Source organism: Vombatus ursinus, unplaced genomic scaffold (assembly GCF_900497805.2).
Source record: "Vombatus ursinus unplaced genomic scaffold, bare-nosed wombat genome assembly UNPS02014779.1, whole genome shotgun sequence".
NCBI classification, from domain to species: domain Eukaryota; kingdom Metazoa; phylum Chordata; class Mammalia; order Diprotodontia; family Vombatidae; genus Vombatus; species Vombatus ursinus.
The window spans coordinates 31,712,045-31,739,147 of NW_020954557.1; the positions used below are offsets into that span (position 1 = coordinate 31,712,045).

General features: G+C 37.7%; 1 protein-coding gene across 1 annotated transcript in view; it reads left to right on the forward strand.

The window, feature by feature from the left end:
- The window catches only part of FRZB (frizzled related protein), a 53,645-nt gene that overhangs the window by 9,963 nt on the left and 16,579 nt on the right, over positions 1–27,103 (forward strand). The window contains exon 2 of the mRNA XM_027865960.1: positions 3,868–3,915. Coding sequence (XP_027721761.1) covers positions 3,868–3,915 — 48 coding nt within the window. The remainder of the gene's footprint in view (positions 1–3,867; positions 3,916–27,103) is intronic.

Sequence of the window (27,103 nt, forward strand, 5' to 3'; positions counted from 1 at the left end):
ATGTTTTTTGACTGACTGACTATTTACATTTGAATATAAGCATTTCTGATGTTGGAAGAAGCATCTCCCCTTTCCCACTTGTAATTTTTTTATGAGAATATATAACATAAGATAAGCAGGAGTGAATGGATTGTAATTACATTATCTTCTTCTCCCCCCACCCCGAAAAAACACCAAAAAACCAAACCCACCCTCTTCTGAACATCCCTATTTCCTTTTAAAGCACCACCATCCTTCTTGGCTTCCAGGTTCTCAACATCCTCATCCTTGACTCCTTTCTTAATTGAAACTTTATTTTTCAAAGTTGCCAATGATCTCTTAATTGTCAAGTTTTGTGGTCCTTCTGTCTCTAATATTCCTGATCTTTCTGCAACATTTGACAATAGTGATCATCCTTTCTTTCCGTACTTACTCTCTTTTTTCTGGTCTCACTTGGTTCATCTCATACTTGCCTGACCTTCCAAATCTCCTTTGCTGGAAACATCCATATCACACACTGTACTTGTGGGTGTGTCCCAAGGCTCAGTCCTAGGCCTTCTCTTTGTACATTCTCTAATTTTTAGTGATTTATGCCCAGCTCTGTCTATCTATCTATCTATCTATCTATCTATCTATCTATCTATCTATCTATCTATCTATCTATCTATCTATCTATCCATCTATCCATCTATCCATCTGTCCATCTGTCCATCTGTCCATCTGTCCATCTGTCCATCTGTCCATCTGTCCATCTGTCCATCTGTCTATCTGTCTATCTATCTATCTATCTATCTATCTATCCCTGATCTTTCTCTTCAGGTCTAGACCCACAATATGAAGTGCCTATTTAAAAGTGATTCTCACAGATATTTCAAATGCAGTATGTCTATGAGAGAATTCCTTCTCTTCCCCTCTTCTGAACTTCTTAATTTCTGTTGAGGGTACCACCATTCTTCCCATCACTCAGATATTCAACTTTGGCCCTATCCTTGACTCCTTTTTTCTCCCCTCACTTCACATATCCATTCAGTCCCAAATCTTGTAATTTCTACTTTTACAACATCTATCACATAAGTCCGCTTCTCCACTGACATAGTCACCACCATAGTTTATTTTTTTAATTTAAAAAAATTTTTTTTTAGGCAGTTGGGGTTAAGTGACTTGCCCAGGGTCATACAGCTAGTAAGTGTCAAGTGTTTGGTCTGAGGCCGGATTTGAACTCAGGTCCTCCTGACTTCAGGGCCGGTGCTCTATCCACTGTGCCACCTAGCTGCCCCTACCACCATAGTTTAGTAATTTATCACCTCTCACTTGGATTATTGCAATAGACTTCTAATTGGTTTCTGTGCCTCAAGTCTCTCCTCACTATAATCCTTTCACCACAGAGCTACCAAAATGATTTTGCTAAATCTCAGGTCTAGCCATATCACTTTACTACTCAATAAATTCTAGTGGTTCCTCATTGACTTTGGTATCAATGATTATTTTACCATATTGTCCTTTTAAGATTTAAATGTCATTTATCTCATGAGGCACGTACTTATTACTAGAGTAACATACATATATTTTATAAGAAAGTAAATAGATACATATTGGAGTCATATACAAAAATTTTTACTGATGGGGTGAACAACAAAAAATTTGGTGATCGTTGTCTAGATCAGATATATCAAATGTGGTGGATGGCTTGTAGGAATCAGATTAAAATGTTATTGGGAAATATTTAACAAAATAAATAAAACTAAAGTAAAACATAGATAACGTTAGTATGTGCTTTTCTAAACCATATTGTGGCTTGCAGAGATCCTTATTTAGGTCTTAGTGGCTCTGTTTCCACGTGAGTTTGACACCAGTGGTCTAGAGTACACATTCCACAACTTTCTTCTTCACCCTTTGCTAACAAAGAACTGAATCACCTCTCAGAGAAATCCAGAACATCAGAGACAAGGAGAGCTGACCTTCCCTAAACTTGCTTATTCAATAACTTCCTTAGGAAAGGTAGATAATTATTTTGGCTTCAAATCCTTTTTCTTCCAATTCCTTCTGGGATAAGGTAAACAAGATATTGTTTACAGTCAGGCCCCACTGATGCAAATAATGAATCCCACAAAATGGTCACATTATTTGAATTCTCACTGCGTATTTTTACTGAGCTGGAACCAAGAGATCAGAATGAGAATTGCATTATTTTCCAAAACTCAAAGCTGAGGTGAATTTATACTAATTTAAGAAAATATACGCTTTCTTGGCTGTAATGAAAGGATAATTTTCATTTAACAAATAAGTAGAAATATTAAAAATCAAGTAAATAAATATAGTTACAATTTTAATGGAACTCATTGTTATAGACCTAGAAAATGTAGGCACTCAGTCTGAGCATACATTACCCTTAATTATTGCATATAAAAATATCAGTATTACAAAACTTAAAGTACTATATAGGTGCCAATATTTTTGTTGTTTTTTATTTCACTGGCCTAGCACTTTGTTTCATCTCAGGAACTCTTAGGGAAGATGTGGTAGGGTAGTGGTGGAAGGAATAAGCATTTATTAAAAGCTCACTATGTGCCAGGCACTGTGCCTAGAGCTTTATAAATATATCCTTCATCCATTTGATCTTGTGAACTCCAAGTAAAGAAATTTCCTGTGCCAATGCGAAGAGGCAACTGCTTTTCAACTTACAGTCTTATAGAGTTACCTTGAGCACTGAGCAGTTAAAGGACTTGCCCAGGGTCGCACAACCAGTAAGTGTCAAAGGCAGCACTTGAACCCAGGTCTTCCCTACCTCAAGAGCCAACTATTTCCATTGAGGTCAATTCATTGCCTTATGTATTAATGTTAGTTGCTATCATTTTAAAATTTTTAATAAGAAGAGATCTACAGCAGTCCTAGAGGTGGCCTCATGTGTTGGCAAGAGCACTGGACTTAAGAGTTAGAAAACCTGAATATGACTTATCTTCCACACTTGCTAGCCACATGACAATGGACAAGTTACTTAAACTTTCAGAGCCTCAGTTTCCTCATTGTTAAGATAACAATAAGAATAAGAATAACTAACATTTATATAGCACTTATTCTGTGCCAGGCACTGAGCTAAGCATTTTTTTTTGCAATTATTATCTCATTTGATCCTTAGAACAACACTGGGAGGTAGATGCTATTATTTTCCTCATATTGCAGATGAGAAAATTGAGGCAATTAGGGGGTAAGTGATTTACCCTAGGTCACAACTATTAATTTTCTGAGGCTGGATTTGAACTCAGGTCTCCTGACTCCAGGCCCAGATTTCTATCCTCTGTACCATCTGACTGCTCCTACCATCTATCTGATAAGGTTCTTATGAGATATGTACTACAAATTTTAAATTGGACATTATCATTACTCTTCCAGCAAAATCCCTCTAAGAAAGTACCTGATAGCTAGTCATAGTGGGGTATTTCTATAATCCCTGCTATTATGGGGAGATTGAGGCTGGTGGATCACTTGAGCTCAGGAGTTCTGAATTGCAGTGGGGCTAACACTGCTCACTTGATCTGCTTTATGTCTGGCACCAAAATGGTGAATCTTCAGGGGGTAGCGGGACCATAAGGTTGCTCAAGGAGGGAGAGACTAGCAAAGATCAGTAATGGAACAGTTCAAAACTTGTGCGTCCATCAGCACTTGGGGCTTGGGTTATGATGACTGCTCCAGGCATTATAGCCTGGGTTAAATGGCAGAAGAAAGGAATCAAGGAAGAAGGAAAGGATTTGACCCAGTGAGCCTTAGTGGGTGTCAAACTTACACTACAGAACAGTGCCTTACACATTAATCAATATTTGTGGGTTAATATCAACATTCTGAAAACAAACATGCTAATAATTTATTATATGTTTTGTGAATCAATTTCAGATTTTCCTATGGATTCAAGCAATGGAAACTGTAGAGGTGCCAGCAGTGGTGAGTACCTTATCTATCAAAAACTTGCATTCTGAGCCTATTTTTTTTTTTAATTAATAACATAAAAAATAATAAGTAAATTCCTTTTTTTTCCCCAAAGAGTCATTTTTATAGAAGCTGACAATATATTGTGTGAAATGGCAAAGAGTATGCTAACCTTGAAGCTCTGGGCTTGAGTAGTCTGAGACCAAGTCTATGGTAGATTGGGGGTGGGGATTTACATCATATGTCCTTGTTTTAAGGGCACTTTATATCCTCTCCTTAAAGAGCTGTATGGCATATTTGCATTTTCAATGATAAACATTTTAACATAATTTTTTCTTGAGAATATATTCAGATTTCCATGGGCTTTTTTTTTTTTCTAAGCCTTAACCTGGTTGGAAGACACTGGTCATTATGGTCAGCATTATAATAATTTCTGCGAATAATTTCAATGTATTTTTTTAACAAAGAATTAATATCTTTTGACTACATGGTAATATTATTGGAGTGGCCAATACTTATAGGACTCTGTCAGTTGCATGTTGGGGGGTGAGGAGAGATTCAGACTTTTCATTTCATCAGGGTGTGGAACTCCTGGTGTGGGAATTTCTTCTACTGATGTAGGCCATTATCTGTCTCAGAGAATTGGTTAGGGGCACCTAAAAATTAATGGATTTACTCATGACTAGTGTGTGTCAGAAGCAGAATTGGAACCAAGATCTTCTAAATTCCAAGCTTGACAGTATTTCCGCTTTCCTGTATACCTATCCTCAATTTAATAATTCTAGATAGAGAATAAAGAGATAGTATCATATAACTGGATAAGCAGAAGAAATGGAGTCAGCAGCCCTGAGGTCGAGACCTGGCTCTCCCACAACAGTCTGTAATCTCTCTTAGCCTCAGTTTGGTTATCTGCAAAATAGGTGTAATAATACTTGCATTACTATCTACCATAGAATCATTGTGAGGATAGCATACGTAAAGCATTTTGTAAAATGCTTAACAAATATAAGCTATAGTAACTTTATGATTTACAAAGAACTTTCTTCAAAATGATCCAGTGAGGTAGGGGTGTTTTCAAGGGAGTTCTCCCCAACCACCTTAATTAGTACAACTTTTTTTTCCCCTAAAATACATGGACATGTGCATTCACATTGTTTAAGAAGTGGAAAAACTCTTGATTGGTGTCCAGTGATTGGAATTGCCTCCAAGATGGTCTTGGAATCTGTGGAGAACAGATTCTTGTTGGAAGAGCTAATGCTCAGTTTTGGCATATAAAAGAGCAACAGAGTGTTCTCAGCCTTTAAAAAAAAACAACTGTTTTTTTTTCTTTATACCTTTCTTCTAGGGTATACCTAGAGTGGGGGTGAAGGGTGTTGGGGAAGAGATAGAAAGTCCTCCCCATAGCACTCAGCGGGGAAAAAAGGCACAAAGGGTTTGGTGAAAAGGTCTAAGACACATAAGCAATCTCTTAGATTCCCCTCATTCCATAAAAAATTACTTTGTATTTATTTATCTGCATTCACGTTGTTTTCCTCCAGTAAAATGTAATATCCTGGAGGATAAGGACTGTTTCTTTGTATGCCTAGCACTTGGGCTGGTGAATGAATGAATGAATAAATGAATGAATGAAAAAAGATTTATTAAGTGCTTGCTAGGTACCAGGTTAAATGCTGGAGTTACAAAAAAGAAGCTATCCCTACCGTCAAGGAGCTCACACTCTAATTGGGGGAGACAGTACATAGGAGAGTGCAGCTGCAGGGTGATCAGAAAGGCCTGGAAATCCCAAGGTCTTTCAAAGACATTGCAGATAGCAAGGTTGAGGGGTCCTCAGGGTGCATCAACAGATGAAATGGTAATGAAGGGAGAGGTTCTGGGGTGGGGAGTAGCAACAGGGCACGTGGTAAAGGCTGGTGTACCTTAGGATGAACTGGCAACCAAATAGTTGAGGCTAGTGGTCCTCCCTTTCTTGAAAACTTTAGATGATAACTCTCGCCTCAGACAAACAGTGTAAAGAGGTGTGAGCCACTGCAACTCTCTTGCCTGTCCCCTCCTTCAGAGCTTAGGGTCCGAGTTGGGGTTGGCTTGCCTGCTGGGTCACCTATGGGGTCTGGACAGCTCAGGAGTCAGGGGAGGGGTGGGTGAAAGGAAAGCAGGCATGAAGGGCACCCTGCTAGCCTATCCTTCTAGCCAAGAGGGGAGGAGGAGGAGGAGGAGGAGCAGCTAATATGATGCTTAATAAACGTTGCTTGAATTGAATTGAATTGAGGAAAGAGGCTCACAGAGGTAAGTGACTGATTGTGGTCCTAATAGAGTTAATAGGCAGCAAAGCCAGGATTCAAAGCCAGTCCTTATAACTCCAAGGGTGCTGCTCCTGTCACTGGGCCACAGTGCCGTCTCAGATGAGCTGTACCAGTCTGTTTGACCAGAAGCTTGGAATGGGTCTCAGCTATCCTGCAGCCAAGCACATAGGCATAACCACGGTGACAACACAGCAGTCCAACATACATAGCTCCTGTAATAGTTCTACATTTTTTTTTTAAAAGGATCTGAATCATTGGCACCATACTGCTGCAACGTGTAAAGGCAGCTTAGTGGGTGAAACAAACCCAAATGCAGACTGGGACTCTCTGTATTTACTGTTCTGGATTTATGACATTATTCTTGTTCCCTGATGAAATGCAAGTGATTAAAGACAAACATACCCTCTCCATCTTGGTTGTGAAATTGCATGGGGAAACTTTCATGTGTTCTTAACAAGAAGATATACTTCATTCAAACTAAGGAAACAGTCCAAGGTGGTCATGATGAAACAAGAAATATCAAAGCTATAAAAATATTGTAATCCATCCAAGCCCTTTCTTTTTTCATTTAGTTCTAAGGAGTTAATTTGTCTTTATATAGAGTTCTAGAGTGAGACCTTCTTTTCTTTTCATTATTGGTTAAGTTACATTTTATCCACACTCAGATGCCTGACAAAAACACACTTTTAAGTTGACCCTCAGCTTTTATACCTGTGTTTTGGGGTAATGACACTGTATTGTTTCCTTTTTGTGATTTAAAACAAAATTTAGGAAGTGTTCTATCTCACCATCATAATAAGGAATAGGTACTTTCTAGGTGATAAAGCAATGAGAATCTTGGTTTTATGCCATAGATCCAGTGCTCATTGAGTTTAGAGACAGAGGGACCTTGGAGATCAACTCATTTGTAAGTTTTTAACCTGGAACCCATCTTGAGTTGATTTCATAGAGTCTGTGAACTTAAATGGAAAAAAAAATCTTTATTTCCACTAACCTCTTGGCTAAAAGTCGACATTTCCTTCAATTATGAACAGGCAACCAACTATATTCTGAGAAGGGGAAGGGAACAAGAATTTAGCTAGTGCCTCTGACGTGCCAGGTACTGTGCTAAGTGCTTTATAAATATTAACCTCATTTGATTCTCATAACCATCCTGGGAGGCAGATGCTGTTATTTATCCCCACTAAACTGAGGCTGACAAAGGCTAAGTTACTTGCCAAGGGTCACTTGGCCGGTAAGTTTCTGAAACTAGATTTGAACTGGTTTTTTTGTTGTTCAGACATTCAGTCGTGTCCGACTCTTTGTGACCCTGTGGACATAGCACACCAGGCCCTTCTATCCTTGTCTATCTCTTACAGTCTTTCCCATTTCATGTTTGTTGTTTCCATGAGATTTGAACTGAAGTCTTCCTAACTCCAGGCCCAGCATTCTATCTACTATGACACCTAGCTGCCTCAGAAGGTTGCACAGGCTTCACCAAGCTACCAAAGGGGGCCCATGACATAAAGCAGTTAAGAACCCCTGGGGTAACTGATCCCCTTCATTATACAGGTGAGTAAACTGAGGCTTATATAGATGAAGTGACTTGCTTGAGGCTACACAGGTAGTTAAGTATTAGAGACATGATTTGAACCCAGCAACTGTGACTTTAAATCTATTGTTCTTTCCATTATACCACACTAATTAAAGCAGTAAGTTTAGGTAGTTATCTAGATCAAACATAAAAACCATTTTCACAAGAGTTGTCAGAAAAATGTTTCCAATTTTTCATTTTTGTGGTTGAGACCGGTTCATGAACTCTTGTGTTTGAAAATTGATGCAGTGATATGCACTCCTATCCCCAGGATGTAAAATATTGTAAGAAAAGAAATATTCAAAGAGACATAATTAAACATTCATCATCTACTAACTAGTTGTATCTAGCTATGTGACATTGAACAAGGAAGTGAGCTTCTCTGGACCCCAATTTCCCCCTATCAAATGAGGTGACTGGGACTGATGATTTCTGTGTTCATTTTCAGCTCAGTTTCTGATTCTATGACTTTCTGTTCTGTGACTATGATCCTTTTCACATTAAGGAGATCACTAGCGCTTTTAGCCCTGGGTTCAGTTGCCCTCTTCCAGATTTTCCTATAAGTAGATTCTTGCTTGGGTCAATTAAAAAGCTGTCAAAGGAAGCTCGCTCTCTCTCTCTGGGAAGCAGAGTGGCAGATGTACCAAGACCCTAATTAGCATAGGCAAAAAGGGCTTTGTCCCAGGGCAACAACATCTGGAGGAAGGTGAAGTCTTCTATCCCATGAATTCAGCTCTCTGCCTTACCATGTGATCTGGTGATACAACCCTTCCTGAGACCCATCTCTCTCTTCCACCCCCCTACTACCCCTATAGTGGCATAGGTGACCCATCCTCCTAGAATAACTGTGCTAATGATAGGATTGCCACCTCTATGCCACCTCCGTGACCTCTGAGAACAACTGAATTTGCTCCACGTCTAGTTATTTCTAGTTAAGATCCTGTTGCACAGGGTTCCTGGCTCTGCCAGGTCTTTCCCTCTTTTGTAATATATGATGTGAGTTTAGTGGGCATAGCAGCCCCCCACATAGCCCCTGAAACCATGAGCTCCTTGAGAAGAGGGATTGTCTTTTGCATTTCTTTGTATTCCCAGAAATTAGCACAGTGTCTGACCCATAGTAAGTACTTAATAAATGATAGTTGACTGACTGATGAGACTATTCCATCATAGAGAAGGTATTTACTCTTTCCCTCTTTTGTGCAAGTACTTGGTGACCATCTCCTTCAGATTTACTTAGGTAAACTTGTCCTCCTTTGAAAAAAGAACCAATTTCATGATAAATAATAAATACAGTCAACATCAAGATTATGGTTGTGAATGGGCAACTAGGTGGCACAGTGGATAGAGTGCCCGCCTTGGAGCCAGGAGAATTTGTGTTCAAATCTGGCCTCAGATACTTACTAGCTGTGTGACCCTGAGCAAGTCACTTAACCCTGTTTGCCTCAGTTTCCTCACCTGTAAAATGAACTGGAGAAGGAAATGGCAAACTACTCCAGTATCACTGCCAAGAAAACCCCAAATAGGGTCACGAAGAGTCAGGCACAACTAATCAACGAAACAACAATATGGTTGTGATCTAGGGAGTTAAATATTTTCTCAGTCCTCATCTTCCTTCTAACCTCTGTGGCAAATGACACCCTAGACTTGTCCTGTACCCACTCCTGGTCTTTGCTTTGTGACATGGTACTGTCCTGGTTCTCTTCCTGCCTCTCCAAGCAGTCCTGTTTTCTGTGCTGAATCCTCTTAACCTCATTCCTTTCACTGCTTAACTTCTATCCTTTCATTCTTCCCTTATCACCTAATGCCTGGACTATTGTGGTAGCTTCTTAACTGGTTTCCTATTCTCTAATCTCTCCCCATGCTATTACATAGAGTAGGTTGTTAATATTAATTACCAGGTTAATATTCCTAAAGGAACATTGTGATCTTATCACTATCCTGCTCAGAAATCTTTAGTCACTTCCTCTTTCCTGTAAAGACAACTTCTTATTCAGTCTTTCACAATCTTGATACAACCTGCCTTTCTAGCCACATATCCCCAGCATCCTCCTCCACAAATCCTATATTTCAGCCAAAATGATTCATGTGCCATTGTATGAATGTTATTTGTGCCGTCTTCCTGACTCTGTATTTTTGTCCATGTGATCTTCTCCATATCTATGTATCTACATTGAACTTCTTTGTTGAGCTCAAATGCTATTTATTCTAGACCCAAGTTGAAATTCAGCCTTGGACACTTGCTAGCTTTGTGACCCTGGGTAAGCCACTTTTCCTCTGCATGCCTCAGTTTTCTCAACTGTAAAATGGGGATAATAGTAGCACCTACCTTTCAGGATTGTTGTGAGGATCAAATATTTCTAAAGAGCTTATATAATAGGTGCTTAATAAATGTTTATCCCTTCCCCTTCCATGTGAGTTTCACTTTAAGCAATAAATGATTACTTCCTTCTTCAAATTCATATAGTCCTGTTTTTATATCACTTTTAATCTTTAAAATACTGTTTATTTTACCTTTTTACCTACGTGTCGTATTATTAAACCTTTAACTTGTAAACTTCTTGGGGATGGGCTCTGTGCCTTTTCTCAAAGCCATCAAGCACAGTGTTTGGTACATAGTAGATTTGTGATAAATGTTTGAATGAATGAGCAATAAATCCATCTAAGAATGTAAGAATCTTGGTATTCTACTAATCTGTTATGCAACCTTGGACACACCATTTAATTTTGGTATGTGTTTGTTTCCTCATCTGGAGAATGAAAAAATAAAGTATACCCTGGCCAAGTACTGGTTGGCAGATGAGGTCCTGAACTGGAGTGGTGGCTGTGTAAATAGAGAAAAGACAGGTTTGAGAGCAATTTTGAAGGGAGACATAACAAGATTTGACAACTGATTGGATATGTGGGGTGATGGAGAATAAGGGGTCAAAGATGACATCGAGATCATGAACTTGGGTGGCTAGAAGGATGATGGTGTCCTCAATAATGAATCTACTCAGAGTAGGTTGAAATTATATAGATATCCTGCTAGTTTAGACAAAAATTATGTCTACATTAAAATTTTAAAAATCAAATACACCTATGTGATATAGTTCTAAGAATCTGAGTACAAGATATAGCTGAATCTCCAGGATGTCAAACATTGGTATGAAAAAAAAAGGACACTTAGCCAGATGCATTAATTGGTATTTTGTGTGGTGTGATATAGACAAAATTTCTAGATGTTGAACTGAATCTTTTTTAGTTTTCATTTGGATATTTGGCATGGGGTAGAAGATGTCCTGACTTTCTAGAGTTTGCTCTACCTTTTTGTTAAACAGCACTTTTGGAGGGTGACTGAAGCATTTAATCATGAAAGAAAGCTATCATACTTACATAGCTTATCTTAGGGTATTGTACTTTCTAAATGACCAGAATACTTTTGAAAGGCTTAACGTTAGTTTGCCAAAGATATAAATCCCAAGGGAATATACTGGATTTCCTTTTCTTATTAATGTAATATTAGTCCTCTCAGTCTCAGAATTCCTTTTTGAAAGTAACAAATTACTATGAATCAAATCATTTGAGATTTGCTTTTATAACTAAATTGAGCAAATACTATCCTTGTATTTTTAGGTCTTAATATAATACTTTAGACTTTCCTGTCAGGTTTGTTCCTTTTTCCATATGTCACTGAACATGAAACAAATTTCAGTTTTAAACTTTTCCCCAGTTTATAATTTCAGGAAACTTAAAAAAAATCATATTTAATTAACTCTTGAATTAAATGCTGGGAAAATGTAGCTTATAGTACTTCTGAATTGCCCCTTTACTTTTTCTAGCTTGAATAAATAGCACTTATCCTTAGAGGGGAAAAATTGGTGAAAGAATTATCTTCAAGCTTATGTGTAGGTTTTTATTACTGCTACTCTCATCCCCTTTCTCAAATTATCACCTTTATATTTATCTGTTTACTTGTTATATGCTCCCAGTAAAACGTAAGCTTTGAGGACAGGAACTGATTTTTTTCCCTTTTCTCTTTATAGTCATAGCACCTAAAACAGGGTCTTACACATAGTAGATGTCTGATGTTCTTGTTTAATTGAATCGCAGTGGCTTGCCTTTGCTGGAAAAGTAATTCTCTTATTTTTCATAAGTTTTTCTTGAGATTTCTCCAGGTTAAAAAAAGTTTTATGCAAGAGGGGAATTCTGGTTTGAATAACTATTGCTGTGGTTACTGGCCCTTTTGTAATCTTGCTGTATCAAAATCTAGATGAGCATGTGGTAGGCCTTCTGGTTCCTCTGTCACAGTGGGCTCTGGTTAAATCTAGATGAGGTCTGTAGAATTGGACATGACCAAAAAATTGGTTGGTATGATTGTGCAATTAACACAGCTCTGCTGCTCACAAGGAACCATCAAAGTATTAAGATCTGGCACTCAGGTGCAGCTAGGTGGCGCAGTGGATAGAGCACCAGCCCTGGAGTCAGGGGGACTTGAGTTCAAATGTGACCTCAGACACAACACTCACTAGCTGTGTGACTCTGGGCAAGTCACTTAACCCCAATAGCCACACACACACACACACACACACACACACACACACATCTGATACTTAGAAAATTGTCATAAGAAGCCACAGTAGATCAAGCTCCACTACATCCTATTTTATAGGTCCATATCCACTTATTTCCACCTAGTATCTGATCCATCTAGTAAAATTTTCTAAATTCTCAACTCACAATTAAGAGGATGAGACTCCCAAGCAATATTTCAATTCTTCCAGCTGGTGAGTCAATCATGTTTCTCCCTATTACTCCATCGTTGGAGGTGGGGTGCAGAACTTGTTTGTCCTTCAGTTTCGAAGAGGGCCAATGACATCTGGGCAATGTCTTCACTTGCACGTGAATTGGATTTAAGTGAGGCAGAGTTGCACAAAGTCATCAGCTTGACTCTGTCTTCCTGAGTCACTGAAGTCCGCAGCAGCCTGCTTCAACCTCCTTTATGGCCATTGGAACAAATTGTTCTCATCTTCCCATTCCTCCAGAAGAAGTCTCCACATTTTTGGGGTTGTCAAAATGAGGATGAGGATGGATCACAGTAACTCATACAGTGCAACATTAATTTTCCTCAACATCAGAGCCAAGATTTTAACTCACATCCTCTGACTGTATTATACCATGTTGGTTCCCTAGACCAGTGATCTTTAATCTTCTTTGATTGTATACCCCTATCAGAAAAGTATTTTTGAGCATCCTCTTCAATTTTATGAAGATTTACTTACTTAAAAATTATATAGGGGCAGCTAGGTGGTGGAATGGATAGAGCACAGGCCCTGGAGTCAGGAGCACCTGAGTTCAAATTCGGCCTCAGACCAGACACTTGACACTTACTAGCTGTGTGACCCTGGGCAAGTCACTTAACCCCAATTGCCTAAAATTTAAAAAAAATTATATAATGTACTACTGTACAAATAATTATGTATACTATAAAATATACAAAAATTAGAAATAAAAGGATGAAATAAAAAATGAAATGAAAAGAAGTAATTTTATCCTGGGGTCAACAGGGAGCCATTGGAGTTTATTGAGTAGGAGAGTGTGAAGATCAGACTCCTGTTTTAAGAAAATCACTGTGATTTGTATGGGGATTAGATCAGCAAGGGGAGACCTGAGACAGGGGAAACTAATTAGGAAGCCATTGCAATAATCTGAGCAAGAGGTAATGAGGTCCTGAGCTAGAGTGGTTGCTGTGTGAATAGAGAGAAGGTAGATTTGAGAGAGATTGTGGTGGTAGAAATGACAAGATTTGGCAACTCATTGAATGAGGAGTCAAAGACGACACTGAGGTGTGGACCCAGATGACTAGAAAATGGCAGTGCTCCCAATCGTATTAAGGAAGCTCAGAAGAGGGGAGAGGAAGATAATGTAATAAGGTCTGAGATGCAAATTTGCAGTTTAACCATACCTACTTACCCTGGGCATCTCACCCTGTTCCACCCAAAACAAAAAGCAAAGGGCAGGGTCTTACTAGCTCAGGAGCAGAGAGCAACACTTGCAATCACAAAGTAATGGTTGGGGGTGGGGGTTGGGGATAAGATAGGCTGGAGGATGACAGGGAAGAAGTTTTCCCAATGGCGCTTGGGTAGCTGCTACTGTGACTGCTCTTTAATAGTTAGTCCATAACTGCTGTGAGGGACTCAGCCCCTGCTTGAGTAGCAGAGATTGGGGACTTTCACAGTGAAGGGGTTGGGGGGAGTAATGGAGGATAAGGTTGTGTCATTATTTAGAGACATATTCCATAATTGGTTATCATGGGGACATGGTTTGCAACTCATCTACCTATCCTCTGATTGGCTGATCACATGCATCGTGGGGTCAGGCCACAGTTCTTACTTTGGAAACCTAAGCCTAAATCTTTGAATCTGAAGACACAGGAGATTTTGCTGTCTTTGAAATGTAAAGAAAAGAGAAATAGCTTTTGGGTTTGGAGAGCACAGGAATGTTTCCTTCACTGATTTTGGATACCTGTATCTCTCTTTGCTCTGAAGATTTAGACAAATATTAACTTCATTTTTGCAGTCAGGAGATAGTGTCATTTCACATAGCATAGATATGCCCACAGAGTCCTGAGGGAGCTCTGGTTGCTATGGAAACTCCAGACAAAGGGGAGAGCTTTCTAGATATTTCAGAGATAAAGAGACATCTCTGGTCTTGGAGAGTAGGAATAAAGTGAAACCATTTAGGGGGAAAATTGTGTAACAAAATCTTGAATATTAAGATTTGGATATAATAATGTTTACTTTAGACATACACATATGAAATAATTATGCTGGAGTAAGTATTAACTGGGATAGATAAAATAAATAACTTTATTGACTTGTACAGTAAACTTTACAACTTTGTATATCCTACAACATCTAATATGCAATATATCCTCTTTCCCCCCAGAATTCTTTTATTTTCACATGAGTTGACATTGAATTCACAAGATTTTGACATATTCTTCATCATGAGAATAAACTTTGTCATTATAGATATTAAGTTTACCTTTTATTGAAAAGTTATTTTTCTAAATCTAACTTTGATTAGGTTTTGTGCTGTGATTCTCCTCCCCTCCACTTTACAACACTGTCCCTATTTCTCTGATAAATGTATGTCTGCTATGATCTATTATTTTTCTTTTTTTAAAACTTGGAAAAATGTGTCATTTTATTTGTATACTTAAAAAGTTGTACATTGAAACTTATAATACAGTTCTGTAAAAACTACTTATCACTGGACGAACTGCCAGGGAGAAGGGAGAGTGTTACCTTTTTCAGTTGATCGTTAGGAAAAGTTAGAGGAATAAACAAAAACACACAATTTTTTTTAATTTGAGGAACTTTTTCCAGGTACGAATTTTATAAATACAAAAACAAATTCACAAATTACTTTGAATACTAAATAAACATCTACTTAATGAACTCCAACTAAATATCTCCAGCTATTTCATCAGTAAACATTACTTTTTCCCAATCCACAGTATTCTAGTTTTTGTTCTATCTTGCCTATGACAAACTTTGCTTCTTCATAGCAATAGTTAACACCTATTGGCTTTTTTTTTTAAAAACTAGTCTTCTTCCTGTTCTTCCAAATTCAAGAAGCCTATGCCACATGGAGAGCAAACAATAATAAATCCTCTAGCTGCCAAGTCCCTTTGAAGGTCTTGCTTGTTTTCTAGGGACTAATTAGGCTGTTTTTCAGGAATAGTTTGCCAGTTCTTGGCATCTTGTTTTTTTGTTTTCAACTGCATTTTCCTATGTCGTCGTAGGCTTGAATGATCCTTGAAATGCTTGACTTGCTCACAACAATAGCCAGCCATTACAATATCTCTAATAATGAAATACGCCCTTTGAACAATGGAGAGCTACAACTTTTGCACGTTCCTTTGAATAAAATCCATTCTTTACAACCACAGAATTAAAAACACAACAAAAGAAACATGTGTATGACCAGAAATCCAGAATTCAAATGGCAGAGAACCAATTAAAAGGTGGGAATTCAGCTCAATCCAATTTCATCTAGTCAAAGTCAGATGTTCTGACTCTACGTAATGTCAGTAAAGGTGGGCGCTCACATGACCATTGCTGTCATAAATGAAATCTTGTCAAAACCGTTGTTTATTCCAAGTCACCAACAGAATACTGTAGAACAGTGGTGTCAAACTCAAATAGAAATGGCAAATTAACATTATCTATATTGTATTGCATTTTTATTTATTTTGTTAAGCATTTCCCAATTACATTTAATCTGGTTCCTGAAGCACTCAGAAGTTTTGTGGCAAGAGTTTGACACCTCTGTAATAGAATATCATAAATCTTAGAATACTTGATTTCAAGTCCCTTTTCCTATACATGCTGGCTGTGTGAACATGGACAAGTCACCCTAACCTCTCAGTGCCTCCAGGGAACTGCTTCTGACTATAAGTTTCAGAAGAACTGATTTACATTGATGAATCAGTGAGTGGAATTTTGAAACACAGAGCTCCCTGTACGTATGAAATTACGTTTGGACTAGAGGAAAGAGGGCTAGATGTGTAGTAATTAAATGTCAAGCAATGTGGGTATGGACAATAGGTACTGTAGAAGGGAAGGGAGAGATCATTGTGGATTGTAGTGGCAGGAGAAGGCTTAGAGGAGATAGGATGAGCTGGGCTATAGGGGAAGGATAAGATTTGGGGAAATGCGTAAAAGGGAAAGTATTTACAGGTAAGTTAATAGCATTGGCACACACATGGAGACATGTTTGTATGGTGATAGCTGTTAGACCATTCTGGTTGAAGAAGAGAGCAAAGGGGGTAGTAAAATTATAGAGAGCTTCCTCAAATGCCAGAAGGAAGAATTTGAACTTACTCCAACAGGAAATATGGAACCATTGTATACTTTTGAGCAGGAGATATAGCATGATGAAAATAATATTTTAGTATGTCCCCTACCCTCCTTTAGGGCAAGGACAGTGTCATTTCCCCTTTCCCCCCTAAATTATGCCTAGTGCCTTATAGATAGCAAGCACTTAATTTGTTGAAATTAATTAATATGTCACTGTTCTGCCAGATAGATTGGGAAGAAGAAAATTCTGGAGATAGGTAGACTAACTAGAGGGAGCACTGCAATTAAATAGGGCATAGCACGATGAGGACTTAAATGGTAACAGAAGACAAAGGAGCAATTGGAGATGTACAAAACAAATGACTGATCAGGACTTGATAACTGATTGGATAGGAGAGGAAGAGATTAAAAGATAACTCAAAGGATATGAGCCGGAAAATGGATGTGCATTTAGCAGAAACAGGGAATTACTTTTTTGTTTCTGGAGAAGATAAGTTTTGTTTAGATCATGGTATTTTTGGGGTGAATGCAAAATATACAAGCAAAAATGTGTCACGGATGATTGGAAACATGGAATCAGAGGTCATATGAAAGGTGTTGGAGGAATCACTTTTTTCCCCATTCAGACACTTTTTATTCCTGTTGAAATAAGTTTAAAAGTATTCTATACTTGGAAGGCAGTGTGGTTTCATTAGACAACTGGCTGCTTGAATAAAAAAAATGAAGTTGGGAAAATCTGCAGTGTCACTAGAAAAAGTACTTTTAAAAAACAGATATAAGAATTTGATACAAATTAAAATAACACAAGCTTAGATGAACAGGCAGAAAAGTTGTGGAAAGAGCCTTTTCAGGCCTGAGAAAATGATAGTTAAGGCGGAGTTGGAGCCATGGACCACTTCAAAGTTCTATCAATGACTTGGATAAAGGCAAAGATGCCATGCTTGTCAAATTTGCAGGTGACACAATACTGGAGGTGATGGAGGGTGCTACTCTACTGGACAACAGTCAGCATCCAAAAAGATTGTGACAGGTTCCCCACCCCTGGGTTAGAACAATGAGCTTAATCACACTAGAAGAAATTTAATAGGGTTTAAAAATCAACCGCACAAATATAGATTAGAAGTATGACTAGACAACAGTGTGCATGTGAATGAGGGGGGAGTTTCAATGTCTTGCAGGCTCAGTTTGACTCAAGAATGTGGCACAGAAATGAATCTATTCTCTCACTGAGCAGGCATACTAGTCATAATGAGGGAATTGAGTCCCACTGATCTCTTCTTTCCTCAGCCTACTTCTGTAGTGGTGTGTTTAGTCCTGCGCAAAATATTTCAGAAGAATATTGATATGTTGAAGAAAAACCATTTCTGATGACCAAAATGGTGAGGTGACGCTGGTGACCATGTTTTCTTGGTACTAGTTGAAACAAATGGCAATGAATAGAAGACTTAGGGAGGTAATGGTTATTTCAAGAATTTGGAGAATTGTTGTGTAGAAGAAAGATTAGACTTAATGGGCTTTGTTTCAGAGTACAGAACTAGGAACAATGCACAGAATTTGCAGAAGATTGATTTTAGCACAACATAAGGGAAAATTTCCTAACAATTAGAACTGCTCCAAAGTAGAATAGGCTTCCCTTCTGGGCTGGGTCTGACTCAGAGGAGACCCGTGGTGCTCCAGTTTAGAAACTGGAACAAAAGGAGACACTTGTAGGTCATTCAACAGTTAACCAAAGAGATTTACTTAGCAGGAGAAGGATATTCAACAAAGATAGACATTAAGAATCCTTTGAACTGATTTGGCTAAATGAAAGCCAAATGCTTGACTGTATCCACCAGCCAAGCATCTGAGAGCCCCTCTAACTTCTCATACTGCTTTGTACCCAAGAGATGAGGAAGTGATCTTATCCATCCTCAGCCCCTGCTTCCCTGAGCCAACCAAGGTTTGAGAAATGTCTTGATATTTTTTAAAAGAAAAAGTATCCTAACCTGTATGGGAGGGGAGTGGAGGAGGGAAGGAAGGTTAGGATATTGTTCCTAACATAGCTGTCTTGAGAGGTAGTGGCCTCCCAATTATTGGAGATGTTCAAGCTCAGGTTTTCTAAATACTTGTCGGGATAGTGCTGAGAGAATTCCTGAATTCCTATTTAGGTGCAGGTTGGTCTAAATAGACTTTGAGATCCCTAAGATTCTGTATTTTAGTCAGCATATAAGTGACTGTAGTCTCCCTCCTCTTTCTGTCTGTATATGAAATGGAAAAGGTTCAGGGACCTTGAATAGTCTAAAGAAAGATTGGGATAAGCTCAAAAAACTTTTGTGGAAAGTTATGTGTTCTGGTTACCATGATGTTTAACATTTTTTACCAGTGACTTGGGTAAAGGCATATATGTCATGCTTATCAAATTTGTAGATGATACAATGCTGGGAGGGATCGCCAGCATGTTATATAAATGGATCAAGGTCCAAAAAGAGCTCAACAGATTGGAATATGGGACAAGATTTAAAGACAAGGAATTTAATAGGGATAAAAATAGTCTTGTGCTTGAGTTAAACTAACAAACAATTCCACAAGTAAAAGATGGTTTTGGCCTGACCGTTTACCAGTTCATCTGAAAAAGATCTGGGGTTTTAATGGACTGCAAGCTTTATATGAATCAGGACTGCCATGTAGCAGCCAGAAGGACTAATACTTTATGGAATAGTGTACAAAAGAGGGGGGTCTTATACTTTTACTCTCTTGTGCCCTGCTCAGATCATATATTCTTTGTACAGTTTGATGCCACATTTTGAGAAGGATATTGATAGATTGTAGAGAGTCAAGAAGAGGACATTTAAGATGGTAAAGGGGTTCTAGATTGTTTAATATGAAGATTGGCTGAAGGTATTGGAAGATATTAGCCGACAAAAGAGGAAACCTAGGATAAATGATATCTGTCTTCAATGTTTGAAATGCCAGTACAGAACAGGGCTTAAACTGAAGGACAAACTAGGAGTAATGGTAGAAGCTGCAGAGAAAGCAGATTTTAGCCCATGTAACAATTTTCTAACAATTGTTTATCAGAAAGTTGAATGAATTGCCTTGGGAGGTAGAAGCCATTTCTCACTAGGGTTCTTCAAGCAAAACTGGATCACCATTTATATCCTATGTTCTATAAGGTATTCTTATTAAGCTACAGGTTGCACTAGATGGCATCTGAAGTTCCTTTGAATTTTGAGATTTTGTAATTTGTGTGACCCAGGGCAAGACATTTAACCTCCATCTGCCTCAGTTTTCTTGTTTGTAAAATGAAGTAAATAATAGAACCTACCCCCTCAGGTTATTGTGAGGATCAAATAAGAAAACATTTATAAATGTGTAAACCTTAAAGCTATATATAAATGATAGCTCTTACTATTAGCATAAAATAATAATAATTCCTATTATGTGAAATAATTGAAAGCACTACAGATAAAATTCTCTTGCTAGGACAGTTTAAAAATTACAATAAAAAGAAAGGTTGTAAGAGTGTTTTATGACTTGTAAATTTTTCTCCTGAACCTTTCTTGAACACAGACCCAGGGTTTGTTCACAGTTGTGGGGCATTCACAGAAAATTTACGTGACTGTGTTATGCTGCCATACAACTTCACTCTAATCAGGTAAACAGCTTATGGAGTGCTTAAGTGACTTTCCCATGGTCACAAAGCTAGTACATATCAGAGGCAGGATTTGAACTTAGGTCATTCTGATTCCAAGGCTGCCCCTCTGTCTATTCTTCATGTTGCTCCTTATGTACGTAAATAACTCATAAAATATATGTAGAAACATTGCAATAATATTTCTCTGTGGTCTATGTTTTTATCTTGTTTTATCCAGAAAATATTGCTGTATCCACAGGTTGTCTAACCTATCCTATGCAAGTTACCTGCATGTTCAACAAATTGGACCTGCAACTAAAAAAAAACCTAGAAAATCAACAAATTATCCCCAAACACCAAAATAAAAATCCTGAAAATCAAAGGAGATTAACAAAATTGAAAGTAAAAAAAAGTCATTGAATTTGTAATAAAACTGAGAGTAAAAGAAACAATAAAATATATGAGCCATTAGCTAATTTGACTAAGAAAGAGAAAAAAAACAAATTAGTAGTATTTAAAAAATGAAAAAAAGCTGAATTCACCACCAATAAAGAAATAAAAGCAGTGATTAAGAGCTATTTCCCCCACCTATATGCTTATAAAAGACAATCTAAATGAAATGGATATTTATAAAAATACAAATTGCCCATATTAACAGAACAGGAAAAAAGAACACTTAAATAACCCTTAGAAAAAGAAATTGAACAAGCCATAAATGAACTCCCAAATAAAAAAAAAAACAAACAAAAAACAAAAAACCAGGACCAGATGAATTTACAAGTGTATTCTACCAAACATTTAAAGAAAAAATTTCCATACTATCAAGTTCCTTCTATGACACAAATTTGTCTTGATACCTAAACCACAGAGTCAAAACAGAAAAAGAAAACTACAAACCAATTTCCCTAATTAATATTGATGCAAAAATTTTAAATAAAATATTAGTAAGGAGACTACAGTAATATATCGCAAAGATCAAACACTATGACTAGGCTTGATTTATATCAAGGATGTAGGATTGGCTAAATACCAGGACAATTGACATATTAAGCATAATTCACATATTAATAACAAAACATCAAAAATCATGTGATTATTTCAATAGATATAGAAAAGACCTATCATAAAATACAATACCCATTCATTATTTAAAAATACTAGAAAGCATAGGAATAAATGGAACTTTCCTTAAAATAAGACATCGTTATCTATCTAAAACCAAGAACAAGCATTGAATAATGCTGGGGATAAGCTGGAAGCTTTACCAGTAAGATCAAGAGTGAAGCAAGAATATCTATTTACTATTACCATTACTATTCAATATTGTATTAGAAATGCTAGCTGTAGCAATAAGACAAAAAGAAATTTAAGAAGTAAGAATAGGCAAAGAGGAACCAACACTTACTTTTTGAAGATGGTATGTTGTTGTATGCCTGTGAAACCTGGACAGTATACCAGCACCATGCCAGGAAACTGAATCACTTCCATTTGAATTGTCTTAGGAAGATTCTGAAGATCACCTGGCAGGATAAGATACCAGACACTGAGGTCCTTTCTCGAACTAAACTGCCAAGCATTCAAACTCTGCTTTGAGAGAGTGGAGCTCTGGTGGGCTAGCCACCTTGTTTGAATGCTAAACATATGCTTGCTAAAAAAGACTGTTTTATGGAGAACTCATACAGGGCAAGCACTCACATGGTGGTTAGAAAAAGCAATACAAGGACACTTTCAACATCTCTCTTAAGAACTTTGGAATTGAGTGTGTGACATGGGAGACACTGGCACAGGACCCCTCGGCATGGCATGCCCACATCAGAGAAGGTGTGTGCTCTATGAGCAAAGCAGAATTGCGGTAGCTCAAAAGAGACATGAGATGCTCAAATTTAGAGACATCTTTCTAAATGTTCATAAAGACTATTTGTGCCCGTCCTGGGGTAGGGCCTACTGAGTTTGTATTGGTCTTGATCAGCCACAGTCGGACACACTGTACTGTGACTCTAACACAGTGATATCATTTTGGTCCTCTTTGAAAATGAAGGACAACAACCAACCAACCGGCTCATTTCACAAATGAGGAACCTGAGGCAAACAGGATTAAGTGATTTGCCCAGGGTGGCGTAGTAAGTGTCCGAGGCTAGATTTGAATTCATGTCTTCCTGATGTCAGGCCCCACACTCTTTCTACTGTGCCACCCTAGCTGTTCAAAAAATTCTCTAAATTACTAATAATTAGAGAAATATAAATTCAAATAATCCTGAGGTACCACCTCACACCCATAAGATTGGCTAAGATGACAAAAAGGGTAAATGACAAATGCTGGAGGAGTTGTGGGAAAACAGGCACACTGATTCACCCTTGATGGAGCTGTGAACTAGTCTAACCATTCTGGAGAGGAATTTGGATTTTATGCCCCAAAGGTTATTAAACTGCATACTCTTTGATCCTGCAATACTGCTATTAAATCTATACCCCAAAGAGATCAGAGAAAGAAGAAAAGGACCCAAATATACAAAAATATTTATACCAGTCCTTTTTGTGGTGGTAAAGAATCAATTGAAAACCGAAGGGATGCCCATTAATTGGGGAATGACTGAACAAGTTATGCTATGTGAATGTGATGGAATACTATTGCATTGTAAAGAAATGAAGGGATGGTTTCAGAAAAACCTGGGAAGATTTGTATGAACTCATGTACACTAAATAAGGAGAACAATTTATAAAATAATAGCAATATTATAAAGATAATCAACTTTGAGAGACAGTAACTCAGCTCAACAAAATGACCAACCTCAATTCCAAAGAACTCATGATGTAACATGCTATCTATCTCCAGATAGAGAAGTGAGGGACTGCAAATTGAAGCATCTTCCCTTCTCTTTTCTCTCTCTTTTTCCTTTCTTTCCTTCTTTCCTTCCTTTCCTTCTTTCCTTTTTTCTTTAGGAGCATTGTCTTCATTCACAAATACAACCATTTTTTTCCTTTTAAAATTCATGGTGTCTTTAAGTAAAAATAAATTATCTGTGAAAGAAGACACTCAGCAGAAGACAACCTCACATTTTTTTTCAAAAGGAATACAGAAAAGAGTGCTATGAAGGAGTATCTTGTGCAGGATACAGTGAGCTCAGATATTACACACAGTTAATTGTGGTCTTTGAGATCCTTCATCCATACAACTCAATTAGATATATTTTTAAAGCATATGGAGGATATCAGTACTGAATGTCCTTTTTGAGAAAATAGAGCTTAGCATCAATCATGAGCAAAAACTGTTGAGACAATGAAGCTGCTTTTGCTTTATTTGGAACAGCTGCCTGTCACGAACAGATGCCTCTTTCTGGAACCTGGAATTTTTAGTAAGAGTGTTATCCCACGTGGGATTTCCACGTTTTAACATGTTTCTTGCAAATGCATGAAGAGAAGTTGAATTTATAGTGGTTAGAAAAAATAATATCTACTGGTTAACAAAAGCTTGTGCATTTTATTTGCCTCTAAAGGAACATAAAACACTTTTCTTTTGGCCTCCTTGGCTTCCTTCCTCTCAGCCTTCTCTCTGCTGTACTTCCTTTTCCCATTTCTGTATTGAGGTAGAAAAACATGTCTTCACAGTTTTATTGGAATGGAATTTTCTCAAGGGTCCTTTTCTCTAGAAGTCTTGAGGTACAGTGAAATACTTTCTAGGGTGATTGTGCTTTGTTTTATATTTTAATAATGTCTGTGATTGCTAACAATTGAACATCTGCCCACTTCTTAGCTATGAGATCTGGGCAAGGAGGCTCTTTTATAAAAGATACAATAGCCTAGTCTCAAATGTATTAAATTATGTTTGAAACATTGTCTATAAAACACATTGAGGCTTATTGCAGTTTTGAAACTTTTTTTTTTGCACTTGGAAAGGTTTTTTTTTTTCAACCATTACTCACTAAATATTTGTTGGATTTAGGAATGTTTTGTGTTTAAACATCTGTAGGAATGGGAATGGTTGTTGCCAGAACTCTTCCCCCTAGCACCTATACTTGCTGACAACTGTTGACTTGTACTGGCAAACTTATCTGCCCATCCATTGTTTGTTCCAACCTTAGTGCTAAATCAGTGAAGAGATGATAGTCATCACAACAGATTCAGCTAGATGGGGCAGTGGATAGAATGCTAGACTTGGAGTCAGGAAGACCCAAGTTCAAATCCAGTCTTAGACACTTACTGTATGATCCTGGGCAAGTCACTTGCCTGTCTGGCTTAGTTTCCCCATCTATAAAATGGAGATAATAATAGCACCTACCTCCTACGATTTTTGTACAAGATAAAATGAGATCATTGTAAAGCACTTTGCAAACCTTAAAGCTACACACACACACACACACACACACACATACACACACGCAGGCATGCGCGCACACACACACACGCACAAATGCTAGCTGTTATTACTAGCTCCTTCTCTGGACCTTGTTGCAAAATGTCTCTCCACCCACCCCTGAAGGTTAATCGATCAACAAGCATTCACTTAGACCTACCATATGCTAAGCATTGTACTATTATACTGGGGACACAGAAACAGAAATTAAAAATTAAACATTTGCTGTTCACAAAGAACTTACATTCTATCAGAGAGATAACATGTGCTTATGTAAGCACATACAAAAATAAATACGAGGTCATTTTTCTTGTGGGGCAAAGGTACTGCCTGCTTGGGAGCAGAGGGGACAGGAGAGATTTCATGTGGAAGATGGTGCCTGAGCTGAGATTTGAAGGAAACTTGGGATTCTAAGAGGCCAAGGTGAGGAGGAAGTGCGTTCGAGGCATGAAGGACAGCTTGTGCAAAGACATAAAAATAGGAGATGGAATGTTGTGTGTGAGGAGTAGCAGGAAGCTCAGTTTGGACAGACTGTACCATGTATGAAAGGCTGCAAAGGTCTCCCGGGGTCAAGTATAAAGGAATTTAAGTGTCTAATAGAGGAGTTTTATATTTGACCCTAAAGGTAGTAGGGAGCTAGTCGAGTCTACTGCTTTTCAGCCGTGAGTAGATGGAAATAGTCACTTTGAGTTCAGTGATGTGATTTGGTGTTCCCTGTGTATCTGAGGTTTAGTTAAATTTTGAACTTCACCCAGTGTTGGATAATTAACTGTCTTCAACCAGTATACAGTAGATCTTTTTTGGTTCCTAAGGTGATTTGAGATAAGTAATTCTTCAAAATTCAAAGCTGTCTTGTTTTTTTTTTCATTTTTTTTCAATATAATACCAAAAAGAGACAGCGAGGTGTATAATGGTTAGAGCACTGGACTTGGAGTCAGGAATACCTGAGTTTGAGTCCTGCTTCAGATGCTTACCAGCTGTGTGACCTTGGGCAAGCCATTTAACTTCAGATTTGTCATTTGTAAAATAGGAACAATATAGCAGCACCTATCACTGAGGGTTATTAGGAAAACCCAAGAAGATAACATATATTAAGCACTTTGTAAACTTTAAAGAACTGTATAAATGCCAGCTATTATGAAGATGTTTTAAAGGAAAAAAAAATAACAAATAGTGTAGCAGCATTAAATGGGGGCTAATGTCTATGAAAATTGTAAAAAAAAAATCATTAGACCTGAATAAAAAATCTATATATGAACTTGTAAAAAGTATTCAAAGTAAAAAAAAAAGTTTTCAGAGTCCTTCTTAAAAAGGTGCTTATAAAAAATATTTCCCCAGGAGTATACCTGCTTCCTCAGCATAGACAAGAAAACTATTGCTCAGGTGTGTCCATTGAACCTGATCCTATAATATCATAACAGTGTTTTCTTTAGGGGTTCTTTGACCAGGACAGTAGATGAGCTTCCATACATGATCATCAATAATGTTCCCTTTAATATTCTTGAGTTTTGTGTGGATGACCATATTAGATGATTGAGAAAGACTAAGCCAATAAACAGTCTTATGTTGAAATTAAATAAAACTTATAGCAAAGTTAATGTGGCACATGTGGAATGGCATGACTTATGGAATTTAGTGTGGTATAGTGGAAAGAACCTTGGATTTAGAGGTAAGAATCTTGTGTTTGAATCTCAGTTTTGACATGATGTCAAAACTCGGTAGATTATCTATCTTTTCAGTTTCCTCTGAATAAAGATGATAGACTTTCAACTTTTTTGCTTGTTGTTCAGAAAACACTCTATAAGTCTATTAATAATAATATAATTATTTAAATAATAATCAAATGATTTATTAAATAATAATTGTAATTATAGCTAACATTTCTATGGTGCTTACCATGTGCCAGGGACTGTGCCTTAACATATATCTCATTCATCCTCACAGCAGTTCTGAGGTGAGTGCTATTAGTATCCCCATTTTACAAATGAGGAAACTGAAGCAAACATGTTAAGTGACTTGCCCAGGGTCACACAACTGGTTAGTGTTTGAGGTCAGATTTGAATTCAGGTCTCCTGTCTCTAGGTCCCTACTATGTCTCCTCACTGCCCAGACCTATTAAAATGTCTGTTATTGTTACATTAGTCATTATCATACTTCATGGCTATTATACATAAAGTCCTGTCAGTGCCTCCATTATTGCAGCTATGCCCAATGTTTCCGGAGTTAGCGTGGTAGAATGGGGATGCTCAAATGAGGGAGGAAAAGAAGAATTCATGGGCCCAAATTGCTGCCCTTGCTGGAAAGAAAGGTTGGAAAGAGCCACTTCTTGGTTTTCATTTCTTCTGTTAATTTAAAGTTAGGGGTTGGTACTGCCACCATTATTATCTAAAAATAGGCTTTGAGTCACTGTAAGTCAAAATGGTCCCAGGATTCCTCTTATCTGTCTTGTCCCAGCTTCTAGTACCCTGAGTTATTAGCATCTGGTACTTGTATAGGGGTTCCTGGAATATTTGGGACTTGGGA